Raw genomic sequence first — 19,523 nt, 5'->3', positions numbered from 1 at the left:
ATGACGTCATCAACAGCCAATCAGGTGAAAGGGGGGCGGAGCTTAGCTAGAATGGGGGAGAGGCTTCTCGGTGCAAATTGGCCAAGTTAATTTGGACAGTCTATAGACAGGGAGCACAAGTGCCTTAAGATTAAAATCTTTGTCTGCCTGCATAGATATTGACAATGCCATATACATGTTTTGAGTGAATATGCATGAACAGACTGAACTGTATTATCTAGTAAGCCTCCCTGAGATTGACATAGGCTGCAAGTAGCCCCTGTTGAAACTGAAGTCCATGTTCCAGAAGGACGCAAAGTGCTATGATCTGGTCAATTGTTGACTTACCTGGTATGTACCCAGGTTACTCAGGTCTCTGAAACTTTTGCAGTTGAGATTGAAGTCACATCAGCAGCGATGAGTGAGGACTTTGCCTGGCACTGATCAGTGTAATACCAGTGTAATTGTTGTAGTTCTGTCAGACCCCTTTCCTTTTCCAGATAGGGACAATTGGCCCCCTTTTCCAATCAGGAGGAATGGCACTGGACTGCCACATGGCAGACAGCACCACATGCAATCCATAAATCATGGCTTCACCCCCAGTTTTCAGCATCTCTGCATCCATATTACCAAGCTCAGCTGCCTTTCCACCCTTCTACTTCCTCACAGCCTCTCTCACCTCAGTAAGAGAGGGGTGTGTTTCATCTAATGATGAATCAGCTGTTCCTATCTGCAAACCAGCCAGAGGGAACTGTCCTCTTGGGAGCTCTGCCATGTATAGCTACCCAAAGTACTTCGGCCACGTATCGCTGTGCTTGTATTTGAGTCAGCAGTCAGAGACAACTGATGATGCATTGTGGGTAAATCAGTGCTGTGCATCTATTCCTTAGTCTTGGCCAGGCTGCTGATAGCTCAAAAGTTTTGATGCTCTTTGGTTTGAAGTTGTGTGTGTGCTGTTGTGTGATATTTTTGCCTCTATAACTAGAAGTTATAAGGGTTCGCTTTGACAGGTTTGATGAGTTAATGGAAATGTGTGAACCAGGTGTGAGAGGCCAGTGTGTGAAAGTAGCTCTTGGTATGCCACACTAGCTTCTGTGCATACACTCGAAATAACCATCACACCAAACACCTCATTAACTCCTTTAGGGTGAATTTTATATTACTCACTGATTCAATAATGATAAGTTCTGTTTCTGCTACAAAAAAGTGTAATGATAGGAGGGATTCAAGTGGGAAAAATGGATGAAGTCTTGGGATATGGCACCCATTTTCCCTCCGTAGATGTATCCTTGTCCATGAGCAGGATGCAAGTCTGCTGACATCAAAATGTCAGCAAACAAATGTTATCCAAGATGGGCCCAGATGCTTCCTTCCAGAAAGAAATCTGTTATTTAGAAGAATACAAACTTTAGTGTAGAGACTTGGTGTTTTATCCAACTTGCTTATATTTTTTAAAAAGTTGTTCTGGAAGTTATTGGTGATATCCTAGTGTAAATACTTGTGGGATTTTAGGGAAGTGTCAGAGGATTTTGAAAAATGCTGACATGAAGTTTTGTTTTCAGCCCTTGGTACAGTAAACCCACGATATAACGGACTAATTGGGGGGGAGCTTAGTCTGTTAATGCTGAAACTCCATTATAAGCAGCGGGAAAAAAAAAAAAAAAGTAAAATAATACCGACGAACCTAATAAATGTTGATATATATATATATATATATATATATATATTTTTTTTTATTTATATTTATTTATATTTATATTTATATATATATATATATATATATATATTTTTTTTTTTCTTGTGTATGTTGTGTGCACGTTGTCTGGATAACCGCACAGCACACTTGGCAACGGACTGCGAGGCACTGAGGCTGCCAGCCTGCCAGGTTGGCAGTGGGGCCCTGCAGGGGGCCATATTGTTATGGGTATGGGGGTACAATTTCATTAGTGTGGCAATCCCACACTGGCAGATGAAACTTTTTCGGGGGTAGTTTTCAGTGTGTTATGAAATAATCTGGTAACTGTTTCTGTTGCAAATAATGAAATGATTGACTTTTCAATGCCTGTTTTACACCCGCCACAGCTGCAAAATAACTTGCAGAGAGAGATGTTCAACTTTCTTACATTTCACTCACCGCTCACAAAAATCACAAGTGGACGAACTAGAATAAAACCAGGAAAATTAATGCATTTCCTGCCGTGTATTTCCTCAGTGCGCATGCGTGGTGGACAGCAGAGCGACTTAATTCTGCAAGGAGGTATTTCTCGCAACACCGGTCCGCGCCGCCGCCACGACCCATCCTCCGCTGCATGTTTCCGCCGCCTCACATCCCACGCTGTCACGTGCTGCGTGTTTCCGCTGCCTCACACCCCACACTGTCACTTGCTGCGTGTTTCTGCTACCTCACACCCCTCACTGTCACGTGCTGCGAATTTCCGTGCCTCACACGGCGTGCCGAATAAATTTACTAACCAATCGTAATGTAACCTAACCTACCTAACTGGGGGCTTAGCCTCCCTCGACCCCCTTGACTTGTGTCGGTACCGACACTCAAAACTTCCTGGATTGATCCATAAGACTTCCTTGTGGTATAAATACGTTCTTCATTTGAATGGGGACCACAAGGAGAGAAATATTACATCAGGTAGGCTGAAAAAGACTACGGTGACAGAAGGATGGGGCAGCAGATAAAGGGAGGAGGGTCAGGTGGCTAGCAGACGCTGTTGTAGTTACTGGAGGCGGGTGCTTCAAGAACTATTCTTGGTCGGTCCCTGTTGATTTCTGACCCTCTGACCTGTCCGTTATATCCGAAATCCGTCATAAGTGCGTCCGTTATATCGAGGGCTTACTGTATGTATATATATATATATATATATATATATATATATATATATATATATATATATATATATATATATATATATATATATATATATATATACATATGTTGTCCTTCAAATAATGCAGGGTTAGGGACCCAGGACCCCTGTACTATTCGACAATCCATATAAAATTAGTGCCCCCCCCCTAGAAACACTCCTGGGCTGCGTTTGAGAGAGGGAATTCGGTACGTCCCGGGTGCTCTCAAACCCATGACGCGGCAGCATGAGTTGCCAACTCGGCACGTTGGCTCCACTCCCAGCTTTGAGAGGTGGAATGCCTCTGTGCTGTGATGACGTCATCAGCAAATATGGCAGCCCAAACAAACACATAAGTGCTTCCATTGCACCAGGAAGATCAGCGTACCCCATTTTGCTAGGAGTGAGACGCCGTTACCATAGCAACGATGAGGCTTAGTGAAAGGACGGCAGTTACTGCAGCAAGAATTTCTTTTACACTATGATAGATACAGCGAACACTGCTCTCATTCACGTGGTATGCTCTCCCTACCGCAACGTAACTCATCCCAAAACGTAACTTCTAAATCTGAATTCTGCTTTTGTCTGCTTTCAGCAGGTGTTTTGGTAGAACAGTGTTGCTACTCACGCCATGGCTACTTGGTGCGACGAGCGGGAAATTTAAAAATCGTTAAAAAATTCTTACATGACAATCCATAGAAAAGCAAAATATGTATCTTATTGATTTACAAGTAAACTAAGTTATTTTTTTGCAGAGTGACTGACTTTTCCAATGGCTCGCACAAGTTCAAGGTGGAGACCAATGCTAAGCAGTTGTTCCTGACGGGCACAGTGGTACTATTCAAGGATATCAATGTAGTGGTTGTGGAGGGGGGACCCAAGCAACAAAAGAAATACAAAAGGTAAGCAAAAAAGAACAGACCAACCATATAGATTTTTGCAATACGAGTAAAATTAGTATAGAAAACTAAGGATATATGAGGTAATCCAAGAATATGTGCTTCATTGTACTGAGTATTGGAAATTATGTCATTGTTAAACAGCAAAACTTAATTTACCTCTACAGTTTCAGTTTTCATTAGCAAAATTGTAATATAATTGTAATATAATCCTGTGTTAGGACTGAGAAGCAGTAGTCTTTCAAGGTTTTACTCATTTCACCTTCATTTTGTGAGGTCACAGGTATTTTTTTTAAACACTTCAGTATTCTCCCTGGTTTTTGTTTTGTACATATTAAAGGATGCTATGGGATCATCTTTTCAGGCAAATAAAAAAAATGCAATGGGATATGACCTCTTTTCATTGCAGTTGACACTGTACAGGTCAAGCTTCTGACATTGCTGTGAGAAAAATAAAAACCATACCTACCAGTATGATCAATGAAACATGAGTATCCTATTAATGTATTTCAGTGTGTTCATGGTTTATTTTACTCCAGATTGATGATGGAACGGATCAAGTGGGCTGAAGAATCCCGCTCAAAAGATGCTGAACTTGAATCCAAATGCCAGCTTGTTTGGGAAGGTGTTGTCTCTGACAGAAGTTTTGGAGAGGTGAGAAGGGACTTTTTTTTAGTTTGAAAAAACCTAATCCCCTCATGTAAATGTTCTCCCACACCATATATCTTCAGGACCTCCCATAAGTCCTTCCTGTCAATCCTGTCATAGGCCATTTTCAGGCCCATGAAAGCAGCTAGCAGCTTCTTACCCTTTAGGTACTTTTCACCTATTATTTTCATTGCAAAAATTTGATCCACATATCCCCTCTGCATCCTAAAACTTTTATTTTCATTGCTTACACCTTTTTTGAATCACCAGATCAATGATGATGATAATAATAATAATATACTATATATACAAACTAAAATATTTACCACAGCCATTTTTTTTTCTTTTTTCGTATAAACAGTACTCAGCCTAAAGCAAGGAAAATAACAAATTTGATTCACATTGATTTACTGATGCTTTAACCCATAAACTGTGGCTAGGTTGTGGCAAGAATACCATGTGGTGCAGCAATATTGAAAATGTATCTTTTAAAGTATTACAAGACTACCAGTTCCAGTGTCTTAGGAAAAGACAATGCATCCATTTTCAAATTAAAGTTGTGCAGTCCTCTTCATCATCATCATCATCATAATTATTTCATCGACGCCTGCTCCTAGGAGCTCCCACCAGGGGATGGCCACGGCAGAAGAGCTTCCAACTTTCTCTATCCAGACACTCCCTCCTTGCCTGCTCAAAGTTTCTCAAAGATTTTTCCCCCCTCTCCCTAATGTACTCTTGCACCCTATCCCTCCATTTCACTGGAGGTCATCCTCTAGTATTCCCTCCCTCTATCTCACTCACATACACCCTTCTGGTCATCTTACTCTCCTCCATTCACTCCTTGTGGCCAAACCACTTTAAAGGCTGTCGCTTCACTTCTTCCACCACTCCACACTTCTTCCCTTCACCCCTGTGACACATTCCAAAACGCTCGTACACACTTTCATTACTCATTCCATCCATTCTACTCACACCACAAGCACTCCTCAAATAACTCATTTCCACTGCCTGCACTCTAGACCTCTGACTTTCATTCCAGGCCCACATTTCACTTGCATATGTGAGGGTTGGTACTATTATTGTATTTCTCAAATCCCTCTTTACCTCCATGCTCACACTTCTGCCATTCATGATTCGTCCCAAAGACCCGACCACCCTTCTTCCTTGCAATGCCCTTTCTCTTATCTCCATACCACCATGCTTACAGATAACTGATCCAAGGTACTTAAACTCATTGACCTCCATTTCTTTACCATTCAAAATTATTTTGCATTCTTTTTCACATTCAATTCTCACTCTATATGGGCACACAAAATCTACAACCTCACTTCTACTTCGCTCACAAACCATCAGTTTACTTTTGTTGACATTTACTTTCAGCTTTCTCCTGTTACATACACTTTCAAAAACACTGACCAAATTTTGTAGGTCACTTTTATTTTCTGCAATGAGCACCGTGTCATCAGCAAACAGTATCGAATTCAGTACCCACTTCCTTCCCTCATCGAACAGTCTTACTCCAACTTCTCCAACTTTGCCCTTCATTTTCTTGCCTCTTCATTTTAATATAATTGTTTTCATCATTGAATTTTCATTCATATGGTAGTCCCTCTATCAGGGTGGGAGAGAGGGGAGGAGTGACTCATTCCCATGGAGATGGGAGAGGGTGCAGTATTGGTAAGGTGGTTGAGGGGCTTGGTGTGTGTGTGTGGTGGTGGAGGTGCTTGAGCAGTGTGGTTGTGGTGCTTGGTGAGTGCATGGTTGTGGAGTTGCTTGGTGCATGCCCTGTCAAAGTGATTGGGCTTTCCTTCCACTTGCTTTCACTTGCTCCATTCTGTCTTTACTTGAACTCAGAGGATCTGACATGGTCGAGACAGTGCTGGAAGTGGAAGTACTCCAATCAATTTGAGCGAATTCCATCAACATTGTGGGTTGTAAAATGCAAATTAGCAAAATTGGAACATTTAACCTAAGATGAAAATTGAAAATGGTTGACAACTTGCTAGGATTTCAAGGTTTAAGGTAGAAGGTAGAAATTGTAAGTGATTCATACTAAGATATATACTGACTTTTACTTTCTTTTTTCTTGTTTCTACTCGTTATTTTTTATACTTTAATCTTTTTTCATCATCGTTCACTTTGTTTTTTTACTTCTATGTGTATTATTATTATTATTGCGTATTATTATTATTATTATGACAAACGCTGAAGTTATTCCTGATGACTAACCCAATTTTTCTCTCTCTTTCCAGGCAACGATTGGCATAGACTTCCTCTCCAAAACAATGTACCTCGAGGATAGAACAGTAAGTACACAGCCTCAACTTTTTATGCACACAAGTGAAGCTTAAACACACATTACAGGAGATACACACAGCCACATTCTTATACCCTCTATGTATGTTTAGTTATATCTCTTGCAGGTATATTACATCATGATTAATAAAGAAATGTTTCCCCTTGCTATATATTCTCACAATCATCTGTTTCTACTATGGGTATTTTTTTATCTTGGGGTATTTTCCTCCTAATTTTACTACTTCACTAATTCTTTTTTTACCGTGTTATAATTCACTGACTTCTATATTACACCTTCATTACTTCTATTTTGGTGTGTTGCAGTTTGCCACTTTGTTTCTATTTTATAACTATTACTTATATTTTCAATGGGGTATTTTTTTTTACTTTTAGGGGTATATACATACTTCTCAAGGTATTTTTCCTCACTGTAGCCCATTTTTATCCATTAGTTTTAAAAGTTCCTTGCAGGGTTATCTCTTGTAACTGGAGAAGTAATGAGATAACTGGGTGGATCATGCTGTGTGTGTGTTTGTGTGTGTGTGTGTGTGTGTGTGTGTGTGTGTGTGTGTGTGTGTGTGTATCAGTGTTGCCAAGCTAATATGAAAGTTGCCAGTGGAATTTCATGCCAAACAATACCCCAACAACATGAAAACCTCTTAAAGTGTAATTCTAAATGACACTATCTAAAGAGAGAGAGAGAGAGAGAGAGAGAGAGAGAGAGAGAGAGAGAGAGAGAGAGAGAGAGAGAGAGAGAGAGAGAGAGAGAGAGAGAGAGAACTGAACCAAATACAAAACAAGCAAACGGAGACTTTAAATATTTCCTGCATATTCTCTTCAGAAACTGCACAATCAGGCGAGAAGACTTAGACCTTGGCAACCTTGTGTGTGTGTGTGTGTGTGTGTGTGTGTGTGTTTAAATGCAGTCTCCGTGTTGATAGCAGTCACTGTCTTAATCACATCTTCCTTTGTTTTATAAAGTGAGGCACTAATTACATGTCTGCCATTGTCTTGAGTGTTTAATGGTCCCAGATTAATCCTCTGTGAACATGGTGCACAGACATGATCAGTTGGTGTTTTAATTAAGATTGTACACTGTAATCTGTGTTATCTTTGTGGATGTGTGATGCAACAAATGTTTAATTCACACTTTTATCTTATCAAGGAGGATGAGTCTGCCACAGCTACGTTAGTCACTCGGGCATCTTCATATTTACATTTAAAAAAACATACTTAGCATCTCAATACAAGCATCGTTGTTTTCTATTTGTTTTTATATCATGTTTATATTGCATTGTAGGTATTATGATTCAAGGACTTATTACTTTGTCTCAGCACACACTAATTAAAGTTATTATTCTAGGAAGTACAATGGCATTACTTATGTCACATCTATCATTGTTGCCTTTGTATTGTTCTACTAATAAAGTGAAGCCAGGCAGAATATACATAATTTTTTTAACCCGGTAGCAGCGGGGATCATGTTTCTTAATGGTCCCTCCAAGCGAGAAAAATGAGAGAAATCACCCCTCACACAAACCATTTCATAATATATATCAAAGCATTTGTAATCAGATTATGTATCATCTGTTTTGGGGGTTTATATCATGACACAAATTTGGCCCGTCGCTGCTACACGGTAAAGCCACAAATTTGGCCCGTCGCTGCTACACGGTAAAGCCACAAATTTGGCCCATCGCTGCTACACGGTAAAGCCACAAATTTGGCCCATCGCTGCTACACGGTAAAGCCACAGATTTGGCCCATCGCTGCTACCGGGTTAAACAACTTATTTTGGGTATTATCAAAGGACTTCCAACACTCATAGTAGGCAGCTTCCCTAAAGAACCTGTACAGTCACAAAGGGCTCTGTAATGGCCACTTGGAAGGACTTACCATCATACAGAACCCTTAGGAAAGACCTTGTCAGCACACCAGTCACCTGCAAATAACACTCAGAGCACACACAACGGACTCAGCCAGCACTCCTGCCGCCTCTAGGGATAACTTAGCTTAGACACGCATTAGAGGACCCACCCAGTGTTATGCTTACTGTTCTTCTCTTAGTAAATCAACACGTTTATTTTTTTTTTATTATTATTATTATTATTTTTTTTTTTTCCTCCCCGCCTATAGTACCAGTAGGCTTTTTTCTAGAACCTTATTAGCAGTTGATTATTTCTTTGTTTTCATTTGTAGCATTTATTTATTCAAGGCCATGCTGAAAAAACGCTCACCAGTCACAATATTCGTAGTGTATATTAGTGTTGCATTTAAACATTTTCAACCTGTATTTATTTTCACTTGTTTGTCTGTCTTCTGTCTTGTATCGCTATTAAAAAGTTACCCAGTTGCTGTAGTCATCCACTCACCCATACGCTGTTTTTCCTCCCCCACAGGTTCGACTGCAGCTCTGGGACACGGCCGGCCAGGAGAGGTTCCGTAGCCTCATCCCATCCTATATCCGAGACTCGACTGTCGCTGTGGTTGTGTACGACATTACCAGTGAGTCTTGGGTGGCTTTTACTCCTTTGGTCAATTCTCCCTTTTTGTTTGCTTTTATTTTATTGGCCTTACATGAGTTTGACATTATTTAGATGACGAATTTAACCCATCCACTATGATTGACACAAATTTGGCTTTCACTGGTAGCATGGTAACATATGTACTCCCACGTCTTTCTCTGCCTCTGTGGTGGATATTGGAGTGTTTCCCATGTGGTATTGGTATGCTGGATATCCCCTCCCAAGGTGCATGACTTTACATTTTTCTTCATTGAATTGTAGCAGCCACTTTTTGTTCCATTCCTGTAGCTTGGTGATGTCTTCTTGTAGGAAATCCACAGTCAAGGGGTTAAGAATGTATGAGGATGGGGAATGGAAATGGCAATGATAAAAGATCTAATTAAATGTAAACTGCAGTGAGAGAAGTTAGTTGATAAAATGCATAAATCAAAGTCAGACTTGTTTTTGCTCTGAAGGTCTCTGTTTAACCTTGAATTTTGAGTGAGATTTAGCTAGTTTCAGTCGTGTGATGATAGCCAAGGTCAGGAGTGCAATGATGTAGTGGGTTTGAGCGTCGAGCAATGGAAGCAAGAGTCAAGGGGAGGCAGTTCAAACCCCAGTGCTACCTTGTGACATCAGGAAGGTCATTCAGTCACAAGTCCTTATAATCAGACGTTTTCATCTCTCACAACAAATATTTCCAAAGGCCACAAAGGAAATTCGTCAGTTCTCATGAGTATTTCCTACACTGATGTTGCAGAGGCCTTATCAAACATTACTTAAGTGAAACCAAATTGTCGAGTCCGTTTTGGCGTTGGCTCCCGTGGGTCCATTTCTTCCCTCTGCTCTGCCAAACAGTCCCAACACCTATTTTTTCCTCTCATATGTTACCTATAGCTTACATATGAGAGGAAGGGATAGGTGTTGGGACTGTGTGGCAGAGCAGAGGGGAGGAAAGGACCTGCGGGAGCCTACGCCAGACTGGCCTTGACATATTAGGAAGACTATAGTGTCGTAAAACTACCCTTGTATATACCCACAATACCTATGAAAGCCTTATCATATGTGGGTGTGTAAGTCATGAAATGTTTAAGAGAATGGACCTAAAACCCCAAGCCACGACCTCAAAACAGTGACCCCACATGAACATGGATTTAAACTGTCAGGAGAATGAATGTATTAACCCATCCGCTGCAATTGGCACGGATTTGGCTTTCACTGGTAGCCTGGTAACATATAGTCCCAGGTCTTTCTCTGCCTCTGTGGTGGATAGTGGAGAGTTTCCCATGTGGTATTGGCATGCTAGATATCCCCTCCCAAGGTGCATGACTTTACATTTTTCCTCATTGAATTGTAGCAGCCACTTGTTGTTCCACTCCTGTAGCTTGGTGAGGTCTTGTAGGAAATCCACAGTCAAGGGGTTAAAAGCCAAGGTCAGGGTGTGGTCCTACAGTCTCTAAATCTGGGTGGTATTCCCTCCTCATGATTTTTTCTCTTCCAGATGCCAATTCTTTCCACCAAACTTCTAAGTGGATAGACGATGTGAGGACTGAGCGAGGCAGCGACGTAATTATCATGCTGGTTGGAAATAAGACTGATCTTTCGGACAAGAGACAGGTGAGGTTATGGAGATCAAGGTCTCTCATCTGAGAACATAATCATAACAGCAATCGATTCACTCCTAGATTGTCTGTAATTTTTGGTGTTTTTGATGCTGTGAAAGAAAAGTTTTGTCAGTCGTCTGTGCACCATTTTACATTATCTGTTTTTATGGGGTTAATGTGAGTTTAGAGGCCTATGAAAGTTAAGCTGAAATATTATCATTAGAAAATCATCCTTTAACCCGGTAGCTGCAGGGATCGTGTTTCTTAAAGTCCCCTCTAAGCGAGAAAATTGAGAAAAAATCATCACTCACGCAAACCATTCCATAATATTTATTAACGCATTTGTGATCAGTTTATGTATCATCTATTTTTGGGGGTTTATATCACGGTAAAAATTTGGCCCGTCGCTGCTACACGGTAAAGCCACAAATTTGGCCCGTCGTTGCTACTAGGTTAATTATTTATTTTCGTAACCAATTCTATATTTTTACACCAAGAATCATAGGAGATGGATAATTTGCATTCCAATATAAGCAGGAGTCCTCCTAAGCCTTTCCTTACTCCAGTATTTTTACATTCACTGTTTTGTTTGTATTGGTAAATAGGACAGCATTTTACTCTAACCAAATTTAGGATCTTTCAATCATTATTATTTGAGTGGTATTGTGTAGGTGTTTTCCATTATTCTATTTTCTGCTTATCTTCCTTTTGCATTGTTCTATTAACCTCATATCCTCTTAACACTTACATCCATGTGTCTGGCAGGTTTCCACGGAGGAGGGCGAGCGCAAGGCCAAGGAACTCAACGTGATGTTCATTGAGACGAGTGCAAAGGCAGGATACAATGTGAAACAGGTGCGTCCGTGTGTGTGTGTGTGTGTGTGTGTGTGTGTGTGTGTGTGTGTGTGTAAATATAACATAGGTGAAATAAGATTGAGAACAGCAGTAACAACTTGTCATAACATTGAACTGGACCCACTCAGCCAATATTGTCATAAAACTCTAAAGCAAAATGAGGAAAAGTAAAAATACCTGCACCAAAACACTACCTCATTCTCGTCCTTCCTTCCCATCCTCTGCCGCAGCTCTTCCGAAGGGTGGCCGCTGCCCTACCCGGTATGGAGTCCAATCCTGAGAAGGGCAAGGTTGACAGTATCCTTTTACACACACTAATAAAAGCTTCTCTTGCAGGACACTTTTTTCCCATGCTTCAGATTAATCTCTTTCATTTCAGCTTTTGTAACTTAGTATTAGCAACAGAAGCAAGCATTAGGTGATGGGATACAGGGGATACTCTTTATGTCCTGTTGTTTGATTCAAGCGTGGGGCGGCAGTGGCTTAGTGGGACATAGGTCTGTTTCATAAGGCACTTTCGCTTCTCACATTAACTATTTCTAAAGGCCAAAGAGGGGGTCAGTCGGGTTCTAATGAGCGTTTCTTTAGGTTCACGATACAGAAGAAGGGTCAATCTACCACCAGGGTCATAAAACTACTTCTGGAAATGCCCAAAACTCCTACGAAAGCCTTGTCAAATATGTGAACTTTGGCAGCGAAATGTTTAGTAATACGGCCCAGAGTGTCAAGGCATGGAAGTGAGGAGTCAGGGTTAGGCGGTTCAGATCCCAGTGCTGCCGGGCTATGCTAGGAAGGGCATCTGGTCTTAAACCCCAAACCACAACCTCAAAAAAGAGACTATAGAAATGCTGGTAAAAGCTGTCAAGACCAAGTAGTAGTAGTAGTTTGGTTTGAGTGTAGTTTTGTCACACTTAAAATATTTTCAAGAATTTTCACTTCTATGTGTTTTTATTTTATTGATGTTCATTCTCTTACAACCAGTGAATGTAAATGTTGTCAGAAGTCAGACTTTTGTTGGCCGGGTCCTACATTATTTATCATGTTGAGTCAGAATTGGAGTTAGGTGGTTCTCCTCTGGCCTGGAGGTATAAATGTTTTTTTCCCTCTTTCTCCCTCTCCCCCTTATATTTTTTAAAAGTGCAATTGTGTAAACTGTTTAAGCAAGTCTCCCATTAAAAAGTCACATGTAGTAGCCACCCATTGACCCCAACAGTAACAGGAGAGGTGCCGCCCCTGAGGTAAGTGTCAGATTAATGCCAGGAGGTGTGGCAGCTGCGGCGCCGTTGTCACAAAGCCGCAAGATGTTTTGGCGTTGCTAGGCTTGCATGAAACAAGGTAATGTGCCGGCTGTTTCTGTGTGTACATTGTTTTTGATTGCCAACATGTGTACTTGGTATTGCTTGAGTTGTGGACATTAGTTTGTGTTTTGCATGTGTGCTTGCATGCACACATGGTACTGCTAGGCTTTAGTTATTTTATCATCTTCAATAATGTTTTTGATTCATGGCCATTCATAACTGGTAGCAGGCCATTTTCCAGCATTTGAGATAGATGTTGTCTGCCTCCCCAGTCACATCATCCTCAGTGAGTGGTGTTTGGCCACAGCACCGTTCATCTTCCACTCCCTGCTGTGTTTAGTTGTTCAGGAGCCGTGGCTGTGGTGTAGGAGTGTTTAAACCAGCCTTTTAGAGGTATAGGAGGATTTACAAAGGAAAGCTGACTGCTACTTTGAACAGAAAATACCCTTCCTACTTTGTAGGGAAAATAAATATTACTTCTATTTATAGCACATGTATGCTATAAGGACTGGTAATTCAAACTGTTATTTATATTTCAAGAAGTTACATAACCAGTTAGTGTCTGGTTCTTATTGAGTGTGAAAAAGTAATAGTTTTAAGCACCTTTGGTGTTGTGAATGGTTATGTGCCTTGCAATGAACCTTGATTTTGTCAACAGTCCAAGCAAAGACATTTGGCTTATATCACCTACGTTTGGGGCTCCTGTGATCAAAAACTTTTAATATCAAATTGATGATCATGGCAGAACGGTTCACCTCCTGCTGCAGTGGACCTGCAATGAATTAATTCCCCTCCTCCTCATTAGTGCCTGTGTTCCACCCGATGGAGAAATATCTTACACTTTTTATTGTCTTATCCAAGAGTGAGGAAATGTGTAATGTTGATTTTTATGTTTTATGTGGCCGTGTGATTACCTTTGTGTGTGGACTGCAAGGCTGTCAAGGCTTGATATGATGGAAGGTTTGTTTTGTGAATGGCATATTTGTATAGCTTTTGGATGCTTGCAAAAAGTTCTTATTTTATGATCAGTGTCATTTGTGTTCTTTCCAGTGCATATCATGATTTGCAGCCAAGACTGCAAGAAATTGTTTTGAAAAGGATGGAGGAGACATTCAGTCATAATATTTGTTGGTGGAAATTTACCATTAAAAGATGTCAGCCAAGTGTGGTAAAGTTGATTTAATTGGAAGTCCTGCAGTGGTCAGGTTAGGTCATGTTTCAGTATATCACTCAATCAGTCGGGGCATATGCTGGGGAGCAGGTCGCCTCACACACCCTACGACACCAAGTCTGGGGATCCCTCAAGGCAAGTCTCCATGCAGGCCCCCTTCCCATCCTAAGTACCTCCTGGCAGAATCTATCGACTTGCTCAAGCCATGAACTGTGGGGGTCCCCTTGGCCTCCTCCACTCAGGATTGTCTTACAGAAACAACCCCCATCAGCAGGGATAGTTTCTGGGTAGTGTGCCACTTGCCCGTATACTTGTAGCTGGAGTTGCTGCTGACGGACTGTGCTGTTGAATCAGTATCACGAAGTAGTCGCCAGTTTGACAAAAAGTCATTCCAGTGATATCCCATGATTCTGCATAGACACTTATTACCAAAGGCATCAGTCTGCCTCTCCAGGTCAGTACTTAGTGCCCAAGTCCCATGACCAGAGTAAGGCAGGGAGCACAAGTGACTTCATTGTTTTTGATTTATGTAAAAAACAATCAAATTTAAAGTATTAGTTGTACTAAAAATATGAACCATCATTAAAACATTATTGATAGTTTTTAGAGTAACCATTTACTTTTTCATGATGGTCGCTGCCAAGGCTACATGCCCTGTACTTGCAGACGATGAGACTCGGGGTTAAAACATAAACATCAGACACAGTTAGGGACTAGGGAGGATGAATCAGTGCCTAGCAGATCCTGACTGTAATTAATGGCAAACTTTTCTTTTAAACAGCCCTATTATTAACTGAGGAAAATTATACAGGTTTTCCTTAAGTATTTAATCATCATTGACTTTTTATTAGTGAATTTGAAGTACGTATAACCATCAGTAAAACCCAATGACTGGCACAGCACCAACTTCAACACAAGCTCCATCAGTAAACAGTAAACACGTATGTTGGTCACAAAATTGCGACCCCCTTACTAGGAATGTATTTTGTTATGTTCTGTGCATGTGACATGATTATGGTTCTGTTGCGTGACTTTCTGTTGTGACGAGTGGAGTTCAAAGGGCGGCAACTCTGAGAGCCTGACTAACAGAGCAGAATGGCTACTCTTTGCACTAACAATTAACACGCTGGTATAACTGCATCGTCTTTACTCAAAGTCTGCCTCACCACATGACAAGGAGAGGAAGGAAGCCATATCAGAAGGGAACAAAACAGGTACAAAAGTAAGATAGAAAAGTGATCACTCGGATTTCTGCCCCTTGGACTCCACTCTGCATTTTACTTTTATGTTTTAGCCTGTCCCAATCGTCCCTTTCTTTTCCTTAATCCACTGCCTTAGTGACCGAAGTTGTCCTGAGGGACTCAGACAACACTGCAGAGATTGGGCGGACAGCCGATGGTGGGTGTGCTTGCTAGGCCACCCACCCCCTCCCCCTGCCCTGTCCCATGGCACCTCAGTTCACCTCTCCGTCCCCAGTAAATGGTTGCCTAATGCACTGCGTCGCCTCCACCCACCCATCCAGCCAATCTCGCCTGCCTCACTCAGCCTGCAGCTATACCCATGCTCGTACTGCCCACACACACACACACACACACACACACACACGCACACGCACACTTGCACATGCACTGACTCATACTCCTATTGGTTTAAAAGCTAACAGGCACATACACTTGTACATGAGCTCACATGGACACATGCTGAACGTGCAACAGGATGAAGGAGGCACATGTTCATGCAAACATTGCTCTGCCTTTGAGCCTGTGGAGGGACTAAAACGGTCCCCTTTTTGGCTTGCTAGAACTTGTGTTTTGGGTTCATGTGTGGGGCTTATCAGAAGCAACTCAGTATGTAAATTGATGCATTACAATTCTAAATCATTTAAGAATATCATTAGTCTTATTTACTGTTTTTTTTTTATAAATATATTTTTTAAGGATCATTCACATTTATTGTTTTGTGTGCGTGTCATGTCAGATGTTATCACTGTGTTCTGAGGGTCATTCACAAAGGCATAAATACAACAGATTGATTTCTTTGTGTTATGTTTTGCTTGATAATTTTAAAAGTTTTGCTCTTTTAAAAGAAAGTATGATGTGCACACAGCTACAAAGGGGATTGTGAGGAGCTGAAGCCTTTGGTGTATTTCCTTTCACCTGTGTTGCTTTGGGCAAACTTTTCTCCTGAATCAGGATTATTGTTATCTTTTTAATTGGGAACTCATATTCTTAATTAAAGGTTGTCTCAGCTTACATTCAGCCCCACCGTCTCTTATACTTTTTGCTGTTTGTGGGAAGACTGTTTAGTTCATGATAATTGGATTAATAATGGTTGTTGATTAATTTATTAATTTAAAGTTTAATGCTTGGGATTCTGTAGGCATCTGATGCTGGTTCTCGGTGGATGGCATTTTCTGGTAGCTCATCACTGACTACCAAAAAGTTTAAACTATATTTGCTTAGCTATTTAATAAGCTTGTCATTACCATCTTCATCATTACCGTCTTCATCGGTCTTGGCTGCACAGAGAACTTTGGTATAATGTATCTAAACTTTTTGGTAATGATTGCCTTTATTTTGTTTTGTTTTATCTAGGCATATTTTACTTAATTCATGTCTATTGTTATTGTTTGGGGTGTCTCAGATTCTTCCATATATTATTAACATGTATATTTTAATATATAAATTATGTAACTATTGTAAAACTTCTTCGTGATTGTGCTACATGTGGGTGTGTTCTTTGATGTACAGGTCTGTGTGGGTTGGCCATGTGTGCATTTGCTACTGAACCAGGAAATGTGTACATGTGGTCACGTGTTTGTGTGCACAGAGTTTATGTCTGGGGCTTTGAGGAGTTTTGTGTCAGCTGTTTTGTCATGGAAATTCTCCATGTAAATAGTATAGTCAGTGCCTCTCATATGCAGCTTCAGGTTGTGGCCAAAAGTTATTTATAAAAGTTAGTATAGAGGCTAAATTTAGAACTTGGATAAATCATATGTTCAGGCTGCACATGTGGGAGCAGAGAAAGCCACACCTGATTTAACTTGTGATGAAGGAGCTTGTGTTTTGAGAGGTATATAAATTATGTATTGCAGTATAAATTTACTCCACCAGACAGTACCACAAGGCCCCAGCATAGATTCCTTGAATGATCAGAAAGGGTGCTCCTCCCCCGTAGGGACGAGGAACGCCACATGTACGTAGACTTAAGTTCTCTCGGGTTACTCTGCGGAAGGATGATGCTAGTTATTTTTATATTACTATATCTACCACCACGTCTCCGATACCAAATACACCTTATGCCCCAGCCTCATAGTTGTTTCATTTTTAGTTTTCATGGTATTAGTCTGGGCTTGCATTCTTTTGTTAGTTGGTGCATGTGTTGTGTTTTGTTTGGCTTTGTTGTGTGCATGGCTGCCACAGCAAGGCCTGCCTGGGCAGCGACAGGAACACTCTCGCTGAGGAGGAGCCGTCAGGTGAGTTGAAGTGTGGCCCTGTTCTTATTATTTTGTTTGTATGCATTCGATGAAGGGAATGTCTTGAGTAGCAAGCTCTAGTAGTATTGACGGATTAACTTCATAACTGCCCTAACGAGTGACTTACTGGTGTGGTTTAACTCACTGATGAAAAGTGTTGTAATTGTTTCCAGTAGATGTAATTTCTGTAGATGTTTGCACTAACTTGGGTTTTAAGAATGTTGATGTTCAGTATTTATTGAGTTTGGTACAACTGGAGTCATGACTGCTCCAGTGTGGTAGTATTTGATTTGGGTCAAAATGGTTGTGTCATCTTTGCTGAATCTCACTTTCTTATAAAAAAACACCTTATTGCAACATGATTTAGTTTTGCTTACATTTACTTAATACTTTTGGAAAGTTATATCCCAATTCTGCTGCTAACTACTATTTTCTTTATGCCTTGTGTTACATACGGAGGGGGTTTTCAGCCATCAGCTACTAATGAAAGAAACGTGTTACATGCACTGACTAATATCAATAGTTTATGGTGTTTGTGTCATTAACAGACTAAGATATCCTTCTGTCTACCATTTCATTTCTGTAAACAAGATCTACATTTTTGAGCCATTTAGAGTAACCAGACATTTTACTAACAATGCCTTTTCAGTGGGTCATCAATATTTCATCCTTAGTGTTCAATGCCTTGCTTCATTTACTAGTTTGGAATAGTCATAGGGAAGGTGATGACCTTCTCTGGATATATTTTTATTAACATCATATTTCCTCAACATTAGCTCACCTGTTAACTTTACACATCTCCAACAGTATGTCAAATGAACATCTTGTGTAGTGCATGAACATAACATTTCAGATTTAATAACCCTTGTCCAGCCCACCCCAGGTCACCGCCACAACCCGTCAACCAAGTGTTCCATAGTTTCCTTAACTCGCACTGCAGCCGTGGACCTGCGCCCCCAGCCCCCCCCACAGGAGACCCAGCAGGACCAGGAGGGCACGGGGTGTATATGCTAGGAGGCCGCCCTCATGCTCTAGTCTCTCACGTGTCCTCGCACTTGTCTGCAGGAGGGGAGTGGCGGCAGTGGCAGTGGCAGCCTCGCGCTCTGCTGTCACGTGCTGGCGCTACCCTCTGTGTTTGCCCTTAATTAGAGTTATTGTTTATTAATATTTTATGGTTATCAAGCCTGTCATTATTATTATTGTTATGTATTATCATTATTTATTATTGTTATTTTTATTACAATCATTATTATTTGCAAAGAAAGTCCTGGATTTAATGTTATGGTATGTCTCATTATGACCTAACCTGAATATCATCCTGACATGTCACTGCGCCACCATAGGAAGCATTTAGTGTGGCTGCAACTCACCGCCGGAACGCCACTCGTGATGAGACGTGAATGGCCGACAAGCTGTGCACATGCTTTATCTGACTTGCTTTTGACCAGTGAATTCCAAGAAGCAGAAAAGTATGTCTGTATGATATCCTTTTCTTTCTATTAAACTTTCAAAATATGTTTTAGTCTAGTTTTATTTCATTTGATACAAACTACTTTTGCCAGATATTTATTTTTGAGGTCATGAATTCCTTCCACCTTGTTTTCTTAATAATATTCTTCCATTTTTAAGTTATGTGGACATTCTTTTATAGTTTATCCTTGACTAAATATGTATTCAATTCTTGCTTTCTTGAGATTTTGATTTACTTCCTGAACCTTTCTTTAACCCTCGATGCTTTGAATCCTTCCAGATGTGTTACGGCTGATCATTCCACATTTTGTTATTGGTTCGTTGTATTCTGTCAGTTGTTTTAATGGCTGGTGCTATCTTGATTTTGTGTGATGGTGAATGCTTCTTTTGACAATCATCTCATTGTGCATCTTTTTGAGTCTCCAATATTTGGGGGCTGGTGGGTACTTTGGGTCAGCTCTAAG

At 40.7% G+C, this 19,523-nt stretch overlaps 1 protein-coding gene across 10 annotated transcripts in view; it reads left to right on the top strand.

The window, feature by feature from the left end:
- LOC127008679 (ras-related protein Rab6) overlaps positions 1 to 19,106 on the top strand; it is a 74,544-nt gene extending 55,438 nt beyond the window's left edge. Inside the window, exons 3-8 of one of the 10 annotated variants that reach the window (XM_050880987.1) lie at positions 6,637 to 6,690; positions 9,082 to 9,187; positions 10,688 to 10,803; positions 11,556 to 11,645; positions 11,876 to 11,942; positions 15,453 to 17,424. In XM_050880987.1, coding sequence (XP_050736944.1) covers positions 6,637 to 6,690; positions 9,082 to 9,187; positions 10,688 to 10,803; positions 11,556 to 11,645; positions 11,876 to 11,942; positions 15,453 to 15,529 — 510 coding nt within the window. In that variant the 3' untranslated portion in view covers positions 15,530 to 17,424. Of the gene's footprint in view, positions 1 to 6,636; positions 6,691 to 9,081; positions 9,188 to 10,687; positions 10,804 to 11,555; positions 11,646 to 11,875; positions 11,943 to 12,063; positions 12,083 to 15,452; positions 17,425 to 18,529 lie in introns of those variants that run through there. The other 9 variants (XM_050880988.1, XM_050880993.1, XM_050880989.1 and 6 more) reach the window with 9 other exon arrangements.
- Positions 19,107 to 19,523: the final 417 nt, after the last annotated feature.

Source organism: Eriocheir sinensis, chromosome 38, assembly GCF_024679095.1.
Source record: "Eriocheir sinensis breed Jianghai 21 chromosome 38, ASM2467909v1, whole genome shotgun sequence".
NCBI classification, from domain to species: Eukaryota; Metazoa; Arthropoda; class Malacostraca; order Decapoda; family Varunidae; genus Eriocheir; species Eriocheir sinensis.
The sequence above is the reverse complement of the archived record's forward strand: the minus strand, read 5'-3'. Positions and strand labels throughout refer to the sequence as shown.